Genomic DNA, 21,677 nt, shown 5'->3' on the forward strand with positions numbered 1-21,677 from the left:
TGAGGGTTTCTGTGGTGGTTGTGTGTAGCAGAGATCTGAAAATGTTTGGAAATATTGCAGAAAGTTTATCCACAGTAAATTTGCGAGTTTTACGGAAGGAATTTTCAATTTGGCCACAATGAAGGTCTTCCGCACCTCTGATCATTACGCACAGACATAAGACCGTTTTAAAACTCACAACACCACTTGAACACGCTCGTATACGATTCAAAGCTTTATATCCATATGTAGTTTTCACCACATTATAAATCTCAACCAGGGTTTTCCCTTCCAAACGAGATAACAGGAGATTAGATTGACATTTTTCATAAAAACGTATTGTCGCATCAACAGTTCTCAACGTACTGACCTTCAGTCGGTCTCGTTACAGAGTGGAGGAATCAGGCTACATGGCAGTGTAGCCAACATATCCGGGAGGGAAATCCATCTGGCGGTGAGAGCCTTAGTACACTTACTTTCTGGATGTATTACATATGTGTCCACAATTAATTTGAGTGCAATGTTTGATAATGAGAAGTACATATTATTTGTATGTAAAAGATTGAATACTTTTTTCAAAATGCCATAGAGAGCTCTTTGGTTTATGTTTATGACCAGCCAAACAAATACGCACATATACACAAATACACAACTGTGTTTTAATTTAATAATTCACTTGGAAAATAAATACTTGGTGATCAGTTATTGGAACTTACATAGATTTTAAAACTTCAGAATAAAAAATAACATTGTTTTCTGTAAGCATCTCTGTAGCGTAGCTGGACACATACATTATTAGCGTATACACGTACTGAGTATCATGCATGCTAGTCTGCTTGCTAAACCACTCGGGGTAGTATTGATTTATTCTCCATTAGCCCATTAGCTATCTATCTTGTAGGAATCTATTAACACATACAAAGTTAAATTGTTTGTTCAAACTATGTCTGTCAGGAGGCAAATAATTTGTTACTGCAATGGCAATATGCTTTCAACAATCAGTAGACTATAAAAATTATTCACTTGTTTAATGTTAATATTTCAAAACAATTTTTTCTTTTTAAGTCTCAAGGATCTTTCTATTAAGAGTTATGGACCGCCCTTTGACATTCGGAACTCAAAATCAATAGTGTTATTCCTTAGGCCAAAAGGTCTGTCTGTTTGCTAGAAGGTCCTAGAGACTTGAAACTTGATATATATAGGTTCCTCTGTGACCAAGGAAGAACTGTGTTAATTTCATGGTTAAAAAGATTACAAGGCAGTAAAACTTGGTATCTCTTTTATTACATTTTGTTGGGTGGTTCAATGCCATACTCCATTGTATCTGTTTATGTTTCAATTAAAATTAATTTTGTACAGTAATTAATTAATTTACTAATGTCTTATTCAATGTAGTATTACACAAAACTTTAATTTATAGCTTATTGTCTACATCTGTAGTTACTTGATTGGAAATCTTAATTTTTTTCAAGATTGAAGATCATGTAGCTGCCTTTAACCATAGAAAGTATGATATTGACAGCATCGCTATTCAATCATTTTTTGAAAATTAGATCTAATTCCAAAATCTTAAGTTTTTCAGAAATGTCTTATCATCTGGAAAAAATTATTAGACTAGATAAAATTAAGTATGATGATACCAAACTTTATATATAATAAACTTCTTAATGCATGTTACACACTCACATTGTGTGTGTCATATTTTCACTTCAATGGTTGTGGGTTTACATTACACAATAGTTTAGTGTTAGTAGCAATGTTTGTTCACACCATCATCAAACACAGTACATTTTGTTTGTTACACACTCACATTGTGTGTGTCATACTTTCACTACAATGGTTGTGGGTTTACATTACACAATAGTTTAGTGTTAGTAGCAATGTTTGTTCACACCATCATCAAACACAGTACATTTTCTTTGTTTTTTAATTTGGGTTGTTTTACTCAAATTTATATTTTTAATTTTTAATCATTTTACATTGGTCTTGTCAGTATGTTGAACATATTTATTTAAATTGTTCCAAATATTTCGTATTAAAACATTAATGAAGTGTGTGGAGATAATAATATGGATTAAATGTGGAGATTTGTATATTAGAGAAGGAGCTAAAGTCAACAGATGAAAGGAAGTCATCAAATGTTTCTGCAAATGAGAAATTCTATTCAGACATACCAATATTTAAATATAAGCCAACAGCTTTTATTTTAGAAATATGTCTCGTACATGGTTTTGCAAAAATATGGCTTAAAATGTTTGGATTTCTTTGTATTAATTCAGTTGTTATTCATAATTTTGTATGTTTCTTATAAAGTTATACTTTTTGAACAAATGAATCAATTACTAACAAAAATTTCAAATTTATTATTACATGCAATTTCTTTGTAAACATAAAATGTATTTTTATACATTATTTAATCAATATATTAAATATTAACTTTGGAAAGTAATTTTAGAAGAAATATTTAAAATTAAGCACAAAATAGTAGTAGGTTTTTAAAACTATTGTTTTGCGCACTAAGGGTTAAAATTGTCAAAACAATCAAAATTGATCAAGAACACAAAAAGGTGTGATATTTTATAAGAAAGGTATTTATGTCAAACACTGTGAATTAATATTGACAGTAAGGGAGGTATGACAAATTTTACTTTAGTTGGGGAAAAAACAATTAAATTTTGGTTTACGTATTGCAGCAAGCTGAACTGACTTTGAGTGATATCACCAGACTTCCTGTGAAAGTGTCTTATGTCTATGGAAATTGATTTTGTGGTAATAATTAATGTAAATACATATTTGTACCAATGGTGTTTCTAAATAATATTGTATATTTACTGATGTAGATATTAATTTGCCAGGTTTAATAGTAATTGGTTTAGAAAATACTGTTTGTAAGTAAAAAAATACAAAATTCCGGGTAATATGCAATCTAAGTGGAATTTCATAAACGTAATAGTATTGTTATTTTTACTTCAAAATACTTATTCGGATGCCTTAGTTTTAAATTGATAAAAGTGAACAAACTTTTTTTGTGATACAAATTTTACATGCATCTCAGATGATTATTGCTTAGATGTTTAGAAGAGTTTAGAGAATTAAAATTAATTAATTAATGAGTTTTATGTACTTTTTCTATTTAAAAATAAAGAAAATCTCTATGTTACATAATGACAAACATCGTGTGACTGCAGGCGAAGCCAGCTCCGAGTGCCAGTCCTAGTCTGAGCAGTCCCCGGCACGGTGGCGCGGCAAGACACCAGTTTGTGCCGGACGTGTTACTGCGCGGTGCTGCCAGCTCTGGCGATCAGACCGCGCCGCGGCAGCCAGACCTGGTCACCGTCTACAGTCCAGGCGAAACCCTACAACGCAATTACGGTACAGACTCCTCCCCACCCGACAATGAGCGATACCAGAACTACGACGATGCCAACACTGAGGCATAAGTGCAATTAATTGGTGAGAATTGATTGTTTCCCACTTTTGAAGATATTTTTAGTTGTTGATAAATAACACAGAAAGATTGTGATTATTAGCATTCAAATATAATCAATTTGATCAAACTTCACCCTTTTACTGTCTGATACATGCAGGGTGTAAATTAAGTCCTGATATGTCTGGATATATTCCAAACGGATTGAGATACTGATTTACAATCTTCACCATACCTATTCAAAATACTTTTTTTGGAGATGGGGCGGTCACTTTAAATTTTCAAATTGCAACCCCTATCTTGTGACATGTCATTTGAAAGGTAAATACAAAAGACACACAATGGCATGAACAAACATCTCTACTACAATCCTAGTAAATGTTATGGGCAAACAACCCCTTACATCTAAGGGTGTAAATTAAGTCCTGATATGCCGGGATATATTCCAAACAGATTGAGATATCAATGTAGAATCTTCACCATACTTATTAAATTACTTTTTAGATTTTTTTGAGGGAAAAAACATTTCACCCCGTTTTTAAAGGGGGGTTAACTTTAAATTTTCAAATTGCAACCCCTATCTTGTGACATGTCATATTAAAGGTCTATTAAATAGAAACACAATGATACTAAGAAAACATCTCTACACTGTTTCTAGCAAAAGTTATGGACAAATGAGAGGAAAAAAATAACTTGTAAGGACAATGCCAATGTCTTGTGTATATCAATACAATGCATGCGTGATATCGTTTATTATGACTTTGAAGGGGTAGCTATCAAACTTCACTCTTTTACTGTCTGATATATATATATATATATATATATATATATATATATATATATATATATATAAACTTGTTGTTTATGGTATTTATTTGTTAAAATTTTATTTTGGTTATGTCTTTTGTTCTTGGTTTGAGTTCTGTTTGTATGTTTTAATTCAGTGTGGTTCTGATGAGGAGCTGTGAACTCGAAAATTAATCTTGAGCACTGAGTTTTTGTACATACTTTAAAGTACTTAGAAGAGTGTATATATATATATATATATATATATATATATATATATATATATATATAAGATAATCCCCACATTTATTGTATAATAAATTGTTTCAAACTTCACCAAGTGTTTAAATTTAAAATATCTTTGTTAGATTTGTACAACGGAATATTTATTTTTGTTTCAGATTGCTGTGTAATCTCGCATTCCTGTCACTCTACTAGTCACTGTTACTTCCTTTATAAATATATTTATTTTTATATGTCTTGTGCTTGTAATGTTTGTTGTTGTCATTGAATTTCCTTGATTATTTGATTTGTTCATTTTTTAAAGATTAAAAAAATGGGTACTGCAATGACTTTTTCCATAACTTCAAGAGTTCCATTTGAATTTTTCTTTAGAATTTCGTTAACACGATAAATTTGTCAAACTAATTAACCCTTTGAGTGCCAAGTATTTATTCAGTGCGTGTACTGAAAAGTGCCAGGTGTTTTTCTAGTGGGTGCACCTAAAAGTGCCAGCCCTTTTGAAGGCATTTTGCAAGGTTTCATTAAAAAATTCACAGTTTGATTATAATAAGCTATCAGCATCCTCTTTTTGTAATTTTTCTTTGAAAACTCTGCTTAATTAACATAAAATAACAAAAATACCATAAAATTAAATTTAAGAATATCAAAAATAGACTTACATCAAAAAATTCCAGAATTTATTTAAATTTAATTTTTCAACCTAATTATCATTACCAAAAAACTCATATCTTTTTTTGTCCATATCACTGGAAAGAGTATTCAATTATCTATAAATCTTGAAAAATGTATATTATCTTCAATAATGAGTGAGTTATAGCAACATGTAAGAAACTAATGTCACATTGTTTCTGATAGCCATGTCAACCAAAAATGTTTATATGTGAGTTCTAGATTGGTTTTCTTTAAAGTCAATTGATCGGAAGTGTACTATAACAATTTATTTTAAAAAGAACAGTTCTTCACAAACAATTTATTATAATATTCGTTTAAAAATATTAAGTTTTTTATTTTTAGTGTTTTTTTTCCTGAACGTCCGGTAAAATCGGACGTTGGCATTCAAAGGGTTAATTGTCTAATGTACAGCTTTAACAATTATTAGTCTTGCATGTACTATAACACTTATCTTGTACTAGAACTTTCTATTCATCAAAGTGTGGGTTATTCTTTGTCTCAAATCTTTGATAAATCAGGTCTAATGTGATAATGTTTTGTTGTGATTATCTTATCAATTTAATTTACCTGTGAAAACGAATCAAGTAATCAAGGATCCTCTCAGAATAATTGATAAAATGTTGGCTTGTTAAGAGACATGTTTATAACAGTTGATTGCTTTGATAATCAGCCCTCACACACAAGCTTGCGTGTAAGTACTGCGATTGTTTGCTAGTGAGACACCAAGCAGTCTTTCACCGTACTTTAATTGTAACATTAACTGTACTTTATAATTATTGTTGACAACTTCTATCATTTGTAACGGTTCGTAAGTACATTTTCTTATTCAGTAACACAGGAATATTGATGTAACGTGTTTATCATCATCGTGGTAAAATTTAAGCATAATTCAAACAGTATTTGATTTAGTATACTCACATTCTGTTAGTTGTTGATATTGTTAAAAATTATAACAACGTAACAGATATAATAATTAGAACTTAATTTGTTACGTTTAACTTTGCTGTTTTGTTTTTATTGTCTAATTTATGTTAATGTAATATAATACTGTATTGTTTGTTTCTGTATGCACAAATCCTATAAAATTATATTCATTTCTATACTCTATGTCATTTTCCATGAAAAGAATTTTTCTAAGATTTAAAAAATTGTTTTTGCTAACATCACTGAATTTTAATAATTGATGAAATTAAATTATTTAGATGAGAACTCTCCTTCATTATGGTATCAGTATTTCATTATATCAGTTATGAAGAGTTTGGATCAGAAATACATTATGTTTTATGATGCAGTGACAATAATTTTACTTTGAAACTCAGTTTAAATATTTCTAAATCTGTGTTTGACAAACGTTTCCATTGTTCTTGTTATATACAAGTGTGCATTGCTTGTTTTTTTAGAAGTATAAATTTTGTTCTCGTGTAATAAGTGTTATGCCCAGAATGTTATTTATTGTAGAGCAAGTAGTTTATGGGTCACTTCCAAGTTTAGTGGAAAATCAGTACCTACATTAACTGTGTGTGAAATTTTTCTCTAAAACTTAGGAGCACTATAAATTGTTTATTTATTAATTAGAAAAGCGATATATGTATGCCACACTATGTACAGTGCATTTTTCTTCCTATTTCTGTTAGTCTACAATTCTCTCTGTGTGCTTCCTTTAGTTGTATTGTTTTTAACTACTGATAGAAGTTTACCTGTACTAGTTTTTTGAATTTCCAGCATTTTTGTACAAGGATAGATATGTGTAGAATTTAGTGTGATATGTAGTAAAATGCCAATTTTTAAGGCACAGTTAAATTTTGTACATAATGAATTTTGAGTTTACATCTAATGGTTTGTGGCTAAACTTCTGAATTTTTTAATAAAAGAAATTATTTGTTCTATTTTTTGGTTGTCATTTATTTCATTTGGCAATGGAAAGTAATAAACACGGAATTTTCACATTTTTTTAATTATCGTATAAAATGCTAGTTGAACAGTTTTTAATCGTTTTTGCATGGAAAGTTTATTTATACTTCATGAAGACTGTTTAACAGTTTTAAATCGACTACTTCTATTTAATTGTATGTACTTTTGTAGTTTTTTATAATTATGGAAGTTATTTGGATCAAATTTACTTCATATCAGTTTATACTGTTCATTTGCTTTCATAACTATATTACAACCGCATGTTATTTATGTTAACAAATAAAGAAAGAAATATCTAGTTTTCATATTTTCTTATTGAATTAATAGGCACTAGCCATGGTTTTTGTACACTTTACCCACAAGTAAATATTTCAATCTTATTCTCGTCAATATTTGAATAATTTAAAACTAGCAATAGAGCCCCTTGTGATTTAATACAATAGCTTCTAGAAAATTTAGATTCAAACGACCAATCAAATAAATCACAAAATGATATGATATATGATGAATGATATATATATGGAATCTCCCAATTCAAGGAGCTTGACTGTTTATAGCCTGAAAGCCCCATCACAAAGCCACAATTAGGATTGTCCTGAGACATTCCAAACTTGTAACAGAAGGAATTTGTTTTACAATCTCAGTTATTGATTTTTTTCAGTGTGGATTATTATGCTCATGGTTTTTTTATGTTCAACAATAGTAAAAACCAATATTGTCAAGCTACGTAAAGGGACAAACTTGGCTTACTAACACATATTTTTATGGTTAAGTTTTGAAACTCTACTGCAATATAATGGTAATTCGGAGCATGAAAAATTGTTGTTTTAAAAAAAATTCAAATCTTGTGGTAAAGTTTTATTCGAATTACTGTTCAAGTATTTTAAAATTCTAATCTTACATTTTTGAAAAGTGCACATCCTTACCTAGAATTTAAATCTCCAATAACCATAATGTTTCAAATACAAAAAAAAAATGCTTTTCTGTACTTTTTGTTGTTTATTCTGAGCTTCCAAGTGGTCCACTTTGGGCTTTTGCCACCGGTCTACATTATGAGTGACGGCTCTAACCACGAATGTGTTATAATCACTGCAATCAACTAATATACAATATAATGTGGTTCAAATGCCATCTGCGGGGAGATAAAAACTGAAGAAAGTAATTTTCAATGTTTTTATGGAAATTTATTTTATTTTTCATCAAAAATATTTCCAAAATCCAATTTTTTATGCGTGTTCTGATAAAAATCTATTTATTGGAACTTGATATTAGATCAATTTTAAACTGAATTGATAATAGTTTTGATTATTAAAATAATATATGTCACATATGTGTTAAAATAAAATAGTATGATCATTTGAAAATCAACAAAAACTACTCAAGAACATTATTGAAGTGTGACATGTGATTAAAATGTTTTTTAAGAAAATTATGTATATATGAATTTTCTATAATTTCATTAATCACAGCTTTCTAAAAATCTGATAAGGTATTTTAAGCTGTTTGGTTGTTTCTATTTTCCTTAAATGCAGTCTTGCCAGGTAACAAATTGTATTTGTTTTGTTGTATTTATTGATTATCGAACTTGGATACCAAAAGCCCCAGGAGCAGAAAGCTCTCAGAGCCTGAATATTCCCAGAAGTTTGTAGCTACCAGAGGTCAATAGGGTGAGAGCTTCTAGAGGCTAAAATCCCTCAAGGGCCAGGAGCTTCCAAAGACATGAAGATGCTAGAATCCAAGAACTCTCAGAGGCCATGAGTTGCCAAAAGCTGTGACTTCTTGCAGACCAAAAGCTCCCAGGGCCCTTGAGTTCCTAGAGACTGAGAGCTGTCAGAGTCTCGGACTTCCAAAGACAGGAAGCTGTCAGAGGCCAAATTTCACAGAGGCCAAGTGCTTCTAGAGGTCTGTAGCTGCCAGGGACCTGAAGCTTAATAGTATTCCAGGGATAGTTTAATTTGTATTTTAGAGGCTTTCAAGAACCAGGTGGTTCAGTTTTCAAAAGTTTCCATTTTCCATCAGTATTATTAACTAATATGGAAATCTTCTACCTGAACTTCTAGCTGAAAAGCCATATGGTCCTGTCTGATTTAGAAGTTTGAATGAAACTATAAATAGGATGTGTTCAATATTGACCTAATTATGATCATGTAATTTTTCTTTAGTTTTGATGTTTAACAATTTATGTATAACTAACTAGCGAGTTATAGTATTTGGAACTATGGATTATTAAAAAGTTTAAATTAAAGAATATTACTTCTAGTCATGCCTTTTTAAAGCCAATGTACCCTTTAGTATTTAAAGTGAAAATCTCATTATTATAGTAGCATAATTATAATGTATGTGTAAAATTAAAATTCCCCAAATAATCTATTTGTGAATTAAGAAAAAAAACCATTAAATGGTATTGTACTAGCAGTTTTCCACGGCTTCGCATGTAATTTCATTTTGAAAAACAGACACCATGAGCATATTATTTTTAAACATTATTCCAAGCAATCCTTTGGTAAGTGGTAGTCACTGAAAGATATTCTAATCTCTTGTTCCATTTTAGATATAAGTTTAAAGATGGGGCTCTGAAGTCAGAGAGTGAAACTTTTTTTATAAGCACCTCTGAAATTTCTCTTTAATATTTCATGATATTTTATTGAATAGCTCCAAAGGTTTCTGTAGTAATTGAACTATTTTAGGGCAGTGTGGAGAAATCTTGAGTCTAAAGGGAGACTAAAGTCGAAGTCCTTAGCTTTTCAGTCATCACACGTATGATGTAATAAATTATGGTATTTTACATAGTTGATTAAAATGCAAATAAAACGAACCATAGACAAGGATGCATGTAAAAAGCATTGTTAGGTCTTTACATTTTTTGTAAAGTGAATACTTTTATAGTATTTAATAGAAAGAATACAAAAAAGTTTGAATTTTTTCTAACTAACCAATTAATATGTCCAAAAACGAGTTTGGATTCATATTAAGTGTACGTTTAAATGAGACACCCTCCACTACTCTATAACCACAAAATGGGCATAAAAGTGTTTAGATTTAATATTGTTATTATGTGGCTAAAATAAAGATGGCTGCTAGTACAACAGGCTTTTTGCATCATTGAATATTGTTGAGTAAAATTTGGTAGCACATCAAAAGTTTATGATGTATGAAAATTTTAAACAACATACAGTTAAAACATTTTGCTGAGATTTACCAATTTTATTTTTTATTTTAAATGTTCAAATAATTTTTGTTATGTAAGGTAGTGCAGCAATAAAAGCAGTGATGTTCATATCTGCTCAGAAAATACTGGAGATCCACCAATTTTGTTTCCGTACAGCCATTTTGGTTACTGGTAATGAAACGTGCCCATGGCTCTCATTAAAAAGCTTATGTAATTTAACAACATTTAAAAACAGACAAAAATGCAAGAATGGGACTTGTTTCTGTAGCTCCAATGCCTTTCAATTACTAATAATTGTGTGCTTAACTAACCTGCAGGTTACCAAATTAGGTTGTTTTTACTATAGTTAGGTGTATTTTGTTATTTTTTGTGTAATTGTTCTCGAAGTGTGATGATATTTGTAGTGTAATGCAAGTTTTGGAATAATGGCTTTAAAATTCAGCACTATATAATTTATTCTTAGTTTTAACTTAACTACATTGCTGTTTGTTATTATTTATTAATACAGTAGTACATAAGTAGGCATACTAATTTTGTATAAATTGGTCCTCACTGTTGATTGTATTAAGATACCTTGATTTTATTATTTGTACATCTTAATATATGTATTTTTAAGGCAACTGTGTAATAACTTTAATTGAAAAATTAATTTTATTGCTAATTAAACAAACACTTGTGTAGAAAGCATCTGACTTCCAGCCTACATCTCTTGTGTAGAGTACATAATTGCTCCCGCAATCCCCACCATATGATGTCAATGATTTTCCAATAATCCCCAACACACAATGTCAGTGCTGTTTCGTTATCCCCTCCACACGTCAGTGCTGTTTCGGTATCCCCTCCACACAATGTTGCTGCTGTTTCGGTTATCCCCACCACACAATGTTGGTGCTATTTCGGTTATATCCACCACATAATGTTGCTGCTATTTCAGTTATTGCAACCACATGATTTTGTTGTCCGTTCGGTTATCCTCACCCCACAATTTGGGTGTCCGTTTGGTTATCACCATCATATGATATTGGTGACGTTTCGGTTATCCCCACCACACAATAATGGTGCTGTTTCGGTTATCCCCTCCACACAATGTTGGTGCTGTATCGGTTATTGCAACCACATGATTTTGTTGTCCGTTCGGTTATCCCCACCCCACGATTTGGGTGTCCGTTTGGTTATCGCCATCATATGATATTGGTGCCGTTTCGGTTATCCCCACCACACAATATTGGTGCTGTTTCGGTTATCCCCTCCACACAATGTTAGTGCTGTATCGGTTATTGCAACCACATGATTTTGTTGTCCGTTCGGTTATCCCCACCCCACGATTTGGGTGTCCGTTTGGTTATCGCCATCATATGATATTGGTGCCGTTTCGGTTATCCCCACCCCATAATGTTGGTGCTGTTTTGGTTATCCCAATCACACGATTTGGGTATCCGTTTGGTTATCACCATCATATGATATTGGTGCCGTTTCGGTTATCCCCACCACACAATAATGGTGCTGTTTCGGTTATCCCCATTACACAATGTTGGTGCTGTTTCGGTTATCCCCAATATATAATGTTGGTGCTATTTCGTTATGCCCACCACACAATGTCAGTGTTCCCTCACCTCAGTAACTCGTAATGCTGTAGTCTCAATATATATCTATTGAACAAGCCAGTATACAATATCATCCAAATTTACTGTAGTGATCAAAAGATTTTTATACAGTTTTACAAAAAGTACAAATATTTCAGTATGTAAAGTTTTCCATTTGAGACTGCTTGTCTGATTTGGAAAAGATTTTGGTGTTGATGAAAATATCCAAATAAAAGAATAGTTTAAGCCAATTTTAAATGGTGTCATTTCAGTGGAAACTCATTCTGAACTAGGAAGCAAAACTAGTTTTTGTGAAACGCTTAACAAAATTTGTAAATTGAGTTGTCTGGCTCCAAAACTTGTTGCCCACAAAGTTAACCCATTGCGGATTGTATTGTTTTAGCGCGCGGGCACCAGCGGGCACGAATTAATGTACGGTAGCGGCCGCACGAACAGCAATGGTGCGCCACATCATATCGCTCGCTATTGTAAACACTCTTAGTTGACAAGTGAAGACGATCGCCCGATCTATTAGACACTAATAGAACTATTTGGAGGGAAACTTAAAAGCAGATCGCTTTTGCGACCTGAGCTCGTCATCGTTAGGCCCGGCCGCTGAGTGACAAGCCCAGCTCGTCAGTGATCCGCAATGGGTTAATCAGACAGATTTCAAAAAGAATACTAGAATAGAATATATTTATTGAGTCAACAATTTATATGTACTGCAGTAGTCAATATTAATTCTAATTTTTGACGGTATTTATCTTACAAACTAAATCCATTCTCTCGACTTTTCATACAATTGCATGCAGGCACACATTCATATTCAAACATTCATGGGACCAACCCCAGGATTTGAACACTGCTATGAATATCAATCCTGAGTGTGCTACAAGAACTCTCCAATCAAGTAAAAAACTCAGGACACCAGGCAGTGTTTTAATTGCGATAGACATTATTTTATTGGTTTTTAAATTTAGTGTTTCAGAGAGACTTTTAATGAGCTTGATCCTAGTCCGAGAAGGGAGGCATTTAAGTGCTGCTGGTCGATGCTGTCGGGTTCGAAAGTGCTCCTGAGCTCCTGTCTCGTATCTGGGTATATCACTGCCCTGTGTCAATATACAATTAATCAACAATAAAATGGATTCTCTAAAATATACAAGCTCGGTAGAGTTAGCAAGCTGAGGTCTCTGAAGGCACTTTGACACAACTATTTATTGTTCAATTTTTCCATGATTCAAACTAAGAAATTCCATAGGACAGGTTTGGAAATATTGATCTCTAGTAAGCCATTACTAAAATATCAGAGGTACCAAGCTTTGATTAATTAAGCAACATACAATTGCCAATTTAGCATGTACACTTTCAATGTGAACTTTCCTTTTTACGCCTTATCTAGGTGCATTTCTATAAATTTAGCAGAATCAGTTTCCTCGAAAACAATGTTATCCACCATTACTATTTCAACCATTCATAAGTATTCAACCTACGTATGCAGAAGTTGATGTAATTTGCCTTATCTGATCTTGTTTTGCAATTTAACCTCAGATGCAGAGTTTCTGTGTGAAATCAACCCATCCGGTAATAGTGTACATTCTAACGTGCCACTAGTGAATGCAGACGTATCAGCTAGGACAGAGACGGCAGAGTACTGACGCTTTGGTAGAAGTGACCAAAAAGACCCTGACTCTTCTTTGAATACCTCTCTTTTGATCAATTGCTCTAAAGAAGATGCAGCTGGAACTCGGATACTTTCCCAACAAACCTCTTTGTTAGGAACATTTCAGGATACAAAACTAACCAAAGTTTGGGTGTTAAGTAGTATGTACATAATGTAGTTCTTCAAATCTTACTAACTGAGAATACTATATAAATTATTTTAATTTTCGAGAGCAATAGTAGCTTAGAATTTGTGATACTAAGTGTAGTTAATAGAATAAGTTAGCAATTGCTCTGATATCAAAGTGAGGTAAATAATTTTATCGTTGAAAGAGAAATAAAGAAATATTTGTAATTAAATCAATATCAGATCGTGATTTTTCCTAACTAGATTTCCTTTACTGTGCATAAAAAAAGTTAAGCAACTTTATAACAGTTTGTAGAAAACTCCTTAGTAATTTTATAACTATTGTTTTCTCTGTAGAAATAGAAAATGTTGAAGATATTGAGTGGAATGTACATTGGCATTACTTCATATTGGTTTAGCTCTATCACAGTTTTGTATACATAATTTCTTTAACATCTTACTTATATTTATAATGCATATTTGAAAATACATAGCTTGAGATGTCAATTATTAGTGTAATATAGCCATTATAATCATCATTTTACACGTTCACAACAGCTTGTTTCCAGACTTTTATTTGCCGTAGAATGTTTCAATATCAATGGTAAAAAACCGTAATTGATTTTTTTTTACGTTAAACATCTAAGTATAATGAGAAAAGTATGTAAGCTTTGCAATTTTGCACAAAAATATTGCCATATGTTATTTCAAGTTTTCTCTATGTACCCCAAAATTGGTACCTTAAAAATTACGCAATCATGCCCCCAACGAAGTACACAATAGCCTGAGGTACTTATTTAAGCGCAATATCAAATTTAACAAACCACCAAGACAGGCAATAAAAACACAAGTAAATGCATAGCAACGTGTACCCCGTCGAGCACATTTTAACCGATCAGGTACACGACAGCAGTTGTGAAAGATCGTGTGGCCGATGGGGTACACATCATCGTGAATGTGTTATTGAGTACTAGATGATTCATGGACCTCTACATTGACTTCAACTTATTGAAATAACAAAATATGTGATCAATTACAGCCATACAGGACATAATGTGACATATGTGCAGCTTTGGGTGACATACAAGCATATAGAAGTTTCAAACAGCAACTGGTTTGGATACCAGATGTTTAATTGTCACCTGTCACTTGTCATACATATGGATGTTAAAAATATTAAGTAGACTACACTCACGCAGTGTATAAGATGTTATTAGGACTATTAGGTGTATCTCTTATAGTTTCCAAGATCCCTTCAGTTTGCATATCTGGAACACACTGTATAATCAAAAAAAGTGGTTATCTAATCCCTTCATAATCTCTGGTTTCGAGAATTAGTTCGAGAATTTTATTTTACAGCTTGCCAACTCTGCAGTAAATATCAGATGACATCAAACACTTCGCAAAGTTCTCCCTTTAAAGAGATAGGATTCCCAATGATGTGGTATATATATTTTTTATATATAATAAATAAAAAATTCAAAACAGATCGCTTTGTCAACATAAGCTTGTCACCATGCCCAACTACTGCATGACGATATGTTACGTCACTGATTCACAATGGGTTAAAAATCATAACATAATAATGTGTATAACAAAACGTAATTCAAACTTAATATTTTGTGAAAAACCTGAATGACATTTTTACTTGTTTAATTTAAAACGATATTGAATACAATATATGTATTTTATTTTACAAACTACTCTTAATAAAATGAGGAAAAAAATTAAAATATGATTTGAGTAATGGTTTTACGATAACCTTTTTCCCATATCCAATTATTGTTGAGCAAAACATATAATATATAAAAGTCTGACCATAATGGTCTTTCATACGAGATCCTCGAAAATACACCAGAAATTTGTTCAAACTAGTTATATTATATGAAAGATGCATTTTGTAATGTTTCAACAAGTATGGGATATTTGTTATATCCTTCTCTTTCTTCCAAACAAAAAAGAATAATAACAATGTGTTAGTTGTACATAGATTTTTCTGAATGCTTACAAATTTACAGATTTCGCCTCAGAACTTTATGCAGACTGAGAAATTGTCACAGCACTAAAAAAGTTAATTGTATTAAATTTTTTATAATGAGATAAACTGTGTATTATTAATATTTTGTGGTACTTGTGATGTTCATCAAATCTGTAGATATTTCAAATATCAACGTATTGCAAATTAGAATATTACATGTTGCTATTGTTTTGCGATTACGGAGATAAACCATTGTAGTAACATTATACTTTTGTTTATCCATATAATAATATCTTAAATTACTTTCTAAACCCATTTCAGCAATTTTATAGCGATGACTTTGAGATTTTACTATTACATAAGGAGGCACTTTAAAAGACGTTATGTTTACAAAATCTTGGGTTACATTAACACCAAAAAATGGAATGTATTTTAATATTTAAAATGTTTTACATAATTTTATATTACTGTGAAGTACTTTGGCACCACTCTTGCCTTTATGGACAAAAATACACAGCAATTTTTATCATAATTTTTATTTATATTTGTATTTTTAGTTTTTACAAATACATAAGTAAAACTTGTAACATGGTTCCATGCGGTCATTCCTCGAGTACTTCTTTATAGTTCATTTTCCAAACATCCGTTTGAAAACTAAAGTAAATTAAATCATGTTATTTCTATTTATGTAATAATAAAATATTACAGTTATTTTTATATTGTGATATTTATGCGCAAAACTATTTCTTTTCTTAACTGTGATAAAATGTATAAAAGTATCAACATAATATACTAATTGCATAAAAATGGAATACTGTTCAGAAAATATTCAAGAAATATATATGTTATGCTAGTACTTAAAAATAAATTCTTATATTGATAATGATATTGATAACCTAACAATAAGATAATGATTCTTGTAAGCCCTTGAATTGATTGCTCGTAATCTTTGCTAATTTACTCCTACACTATTGTCATCCATATTAAAACTTATTATAGAACTACCATTTATGACAAATTTCAGCCACTATAAAAATAAATAATACACCAAAAATATATATGTAGCTATCATTTGGTTTCAGGAAATGAGCAATAATAAAAATGTGTTTTCAAAATTAGTTTCTGTATATGCTTTGTTAAGTTTTTAAAATATTTTTTTACTAACTTATATTTAAAATTTTATATCATATAAAAAGTCTGAATGCGTATTTACCACAAAATATTTGCAATTTTAGCACAGTATAAAACCATTGTTTCTTGACACAAAATTTACATATTTAAATCCATTTATAATCTCTTTGCAAAACTTGTATACTCAGTATAGCTTGAAAACTTACAAATATATAACTTATATTTCTTTTTTTAATTCTAAAGTATTAACAAACTTGTATTTTTATAACTAAAAGAGTGTTTAGTTATATTTCATAAGCATTTTCAAAAAACGAACAACCATATCATGTATGTTATGGCTGTATCCATATCATAGATGGATTTCTCAAATTCCAAGTTCCTGTCATTGAACTTACATAAGTATGACAAATGTTTTTGGTCACTAATTATGTCTTTTGCAACAAATAACTATGCAAATTGTAGAAAAAAACCAAGAAAAATACAGAAATCACTAATGCAGATGTCCTTTGGTCGAATGGTTTCTGATTCGTAATCAAAACATCCAAAGGGAAATAAATATAAAGAAATTTCTCAATCTTCATTTTAACAACAAGTATTCATAGTTGCCATTACCGTAAATGCGGCATGCGCCAATTTCAAGGTTAACCTAAACTGATTATGCAATGGTCCACACTGTTTGTCAACCAAGAATACAAGCAACAATTTCAGCTCTGTCAAATTGCTCAGCTATTTCATTTGGCTTGGCAGAAATATAATAATTGCATAAAACATCTATTTCGTTTTTAGGCTTTAATTTTTTTTTATCCTTATGATAGTAACATCCATGTAATCCATTGCAATCCATGAACATGTTGGCTCTGGCAAAATTCAAGTCTGTAACAGGACATTGAGTGCCTAGATTTTGGATCTTCCTTATTCTAAAATCCCTCTACAGTTTTACCAGGCACTCCAGTACATATAAGCTTGACAAAAAGATTTTTAAAAGACTGCAGATAATAAATAAAATTTATTGTTGAACTTTTACTTTGTTGTAGTTTTTAACTGTTAGGCAGCAAATTTTTGGGTGGTTAAATGTTTATTATTTACAAATCAACTTTGGCTCAAGATTATAAAGTGTACTTTCTGTTTTAAATGAATAAGCTGGCTTTACTTTATTGATTTTAATTTCAGTATATAACTAGGTCTATTCACAAACAAAGCAAACATTTTATTCATTCACATATAATAAAATTGTAACAGTCCTCATCCAAGGATCATTCAATGGAAGTAGAATTTGTCATGTTTAGTACCAATGCATAGTACAATTATAAATTTAATAAAACAAAGTAATTTATTAGAATCAATACATACTCGGAAAATACTGATTTTAATGTTAACAGTTGAAACAGGAATATGTTTGTTTCTATTTTTAGTTTTAAGCAAAGTGATGTTTGGAATTTGTAAAATAGTTTTAACATTAGCTTATTGTATATAACTAGTGAGTTTCACTAAAAAATGAAAATGAACAATACAAATGGAAGTAGTAGAGTTGTACACTCCGATTTATACATTGATAATTTAAATTTCAAACTACTAAGAAATTCTATTTTTTATTTATATCTTTACACAGCAAGTAATAATTATAATTTTGTCAATTAAATATTCTATAATAATATATTTAATATTTTAAAGAAACGTTACAAAGATTCTAATGGACTGTCATTTAATGATAAATTTAGTACATGTGAATGTAGTATTTTATCTGTTGTGTTTGAGAACTGAAATCGAAGTTTTTTTTACTATTAATACAAATTAGGCAATTACTTGAAGACATTATATGTACTGGAATTGGAATTGAGGAATAGGTATTTGGATGTATAAATAGGAGAAAAGATATGGCAACTTTCATTTGTTATTTATTTCATAGCTGTTGGCATTATGGTATAATTTATTGCTAATATAAATTGTATGTAGATTTGTTTCAATTTTTACAATGTGATCTGTTAATAGTGACTTTATGTGTTGCTTTTGAGACATAGTTAATAAATTGTTAAAAGTGGTGTGTGTTTCATTTTAAATTCTGGTTTGTCAATTTTTTCAGCATGTATAGAGCTACAAAGTTGGTTTGTACATATTATAGTTAGTGTTAGCTACATAGTAAAATAGTGAATCCTGACTTGCTGAAAATTCTTAGCTCTCCATAGTACAGAAATAAGGGCGGTGCCATTGTAATTGTCCTGTCCCAGCCGCCTTGAAAAGAAACAAAAACTATATGGAAATATATAAAAACCACTAGTATGCTCAGAAGAGTCTGCATCATTTGAGCTCAAACTAGATATTAATATTGCTGCTATTATGATAAATGAGACAGCAATATCAGAAAAAAAACAATAAATTCTTTAAAAAATCATCTTCTTAACACTTTCACAATGATGTGTATCCCATTCGTCCACTTTCAAAAGTGCCCGATCGGATACACTCCAGGCTTTATAAAGCGTGTTGTGTGCCCAATGGGGTACACGTTATGCATTTCCTTATTGCGTTTTTATTGTTTGCCTGTCTTGGTGGTTTTTTAAATGTGATCCCGCACTTAAATAAATACCTTAGACTGTTGGGTGCATGATTCTACATTTTGAAGGTAAATTGATTTTTTAAGTTCCCGTGGGGTACACAGAGAAACATTTAAAAAACATTTTGAAATAATTGTGTGCAAAATTGCAAACCCCACATATATTTCTCGTTATACTTAGACGTTTAACATAAAAAAGATTACGGTTGTTTGCCATTATTATCAAAAAATTTGAAGGCAAATAAAAATTTCCAAAAACAAGCCATTGTCGTGAACGTGTTAATTGCCACGGTTGAGATACATCATGAAATTTATTAGTCTTATAAACAACTTCCATGTGAGTTACTTTGTTCTTGCAAGTTATCAGCTGGTTTTTTTTCATGATGCCAACTGTTTTCTTGTGTTAGTTATTGTTTATTTGGGGCTCTATTATATTGGAAACAAGAATAAATTGCTGTCCAGTTGGTACTGCAGTCTTGTGGATATTAAACCAAACTGCTTGGATGCTACATGCATTGATTCATATACAAGTTTGTGAGACTTTGTTTTGTTTCTCCTTGTTCATTGAGTGTTTACTGATGTTTGTTCGTTATATTCTTTGAGAGAATAACATAAAATATAAGATCTTTATTGCCATTGATCACATATACAATGAAATGGGCATTGTCAATACACTTTTTAGCATAAATCATTCACTAATATAGGTCATATCGTTATGGAAAATCACAAAACAGATTCAAAACATTTTCCTTACAATAGTTGTGAAATAAACATATATTTTAAAATTAAAACCTAATGATTTAAAACTGAATATTGAAATCCATAGTTAAATACTTGTCAATTGAGTAAAATGGATTATTCAAAAGCCACAAATACAATTTTCTTTTTTTTAATTAGTTATGGAAGTAACAAGAGCAATTTCTGGAAGCTTGTAAAAACATTTTACACAATTCATCATATGGAATGTTCAAAATTTGGTCAGTCGGTGTTGTGGAATAACAAGCTTATTTTTATTTCTGGTGTTGCGTGTAGGAACCTGATTTCTAATAAAAAAGTTTCTGAGGTTTGCTTTTGTGGATAATATAATATGGCAGATGTAAAGATTAATCATGGAAGGTATCTGTTACTGTATAAATAGACATTTGCAATGATCTAATGGTGCAGGTTGATAAATGGTTCTAATAATCCTTTTTTGGATGATTAACAGATCTGGGACTATTGCAGAATGGCCCCATAGAATCAAATAAATAAATAAAGTTTTACTGTCATTTTACAGAAAGCATTGACAAAGTCTTATTATACATCTAAGTGACATAGTCTAATACAACAGTAAGTATTATTATAATAGACTTTTTACATGTATTTTGTATGCTAATAACATTATGCAGAAAAAAAAACAGTAAATAGTTATACTTTATAAAACTAAACTATCTAAAAGTTCATTTATATCATACTATAAAAAACTCTAACAAATAATAAAATGGGTTTTTGAGAAGCCAGTTGTACAGTTTGACTTTGAACAGTTTTGTTGGATAACTATTAACCAGATATTGCAATTTGTTGTAAATATTTGGAGTGCTTATAATATGACTATGCTGTTTTTGCTTAATATACAATGCTCAATAACAAATTATTTTTATTTCTGGTATTATAATTATGCAAGTTGCTAGTCAAAATGAATGATGAAATGTTTTTTCTAAATATATAATACTGAATCAAAAGTATCAAGCCATAAGCAATACGTGATTGGAATAATCCAAAATATGATATCCTAAGGTAATCAATAGATATTATAGATCTGAACTTCTAAAACAGAAAAGCAACTCTCAAAAGTGTTTTGCTTAAACCATTAACATGATCAATTTCGTGTCAATACAAATTCAGTAATTTGACAAGTTGGTTATCATTCTGAGAAAGACAGTAACCTTATTTACTGCATTTAAAGTCAACCTTATTTCCAGAACACTATCAATAATGCTGAGTTAATTTTAAATTTAACTGGAACTTGAAATATTGGCTATGATAAAATATTTCATTAATCAATGAATGCTATAATTAAGAGTGTATTTAGAAAGTGTCATTACTGGCTTAACTTATTACATATAACAAAGCTGGCAAGTTAAGTTCAAATAGTACAGTAATACAGTCACATTACCCACACGAACCAAGACAGGTCAAAATGTGTTTTGTTCTTACTTTTAATTCTATTGATTCTCATTGGGCATAGACCCTTGAATGTTTGTTTGAACCAACAAATAATAACTATGAAGGGCTAAATCATGTGACTGGATTAAAAAGAGATCCACCTCCCTTAGCACATTGCAGTGTACATCAAAGCAGTATGTGCAGATTGGATTGGTAAATACTTGTGATCATTATGAGTTCACTCTGACACTTCTAGGAATACCAGATGAATAGTTTTCTATTAACTTCTGCTAGGTTAGGTGGGGGGTTGAGTGCAAGC

General features: G+C 30.8%; 1 protein-coding gene across 1 annotated transcript in view; it reads left to right on the forward strand.

Moving 5' to 3' along the window:
- LOC124364787 (calcium permeable stress-gated cation channel 1) overlaps positions 1 to 10,879 on the forward strand; it is a 78,630-nt gene extending 67,751 nt beyond the window's left edge. The window contains exons 16-17 of the mRNA XM_046820534.1: positions 3,168 to 3,432; positions 4,594 to 10,879. Of these exons, the coding sequence (XP_046676490.1) occupies positions 3,168 to 3,419 (252 nt within the window). The 3' untranslated portion in view covers positions 3,420 to 3,432; positions 4,594 to 10,879. The remainder of the gene's footprint in view (positions 1 to 3,167; positions 3,433 to 4,593) is intronic.
- Positions 10,880 to 21,677: the final 10,798 nt, after the last annotated feature.

This window comes from Homalodisca vitripennis, chromosome 6 (genome assembly GCF_021130785.1).
Source record: "Homalodisca vitripennis isolate AUS2020 chromosome 6, UT_GWSS_2.1, whole genome shotgun sequence".
In the NCBI taxonomy this organism is placed as follows: Eukaryota; Metazoa; Arthropoda; class Insecta; order Hemiptera; family Cicadellidae; genus Homalodisca; species Homalodisca vitripennis.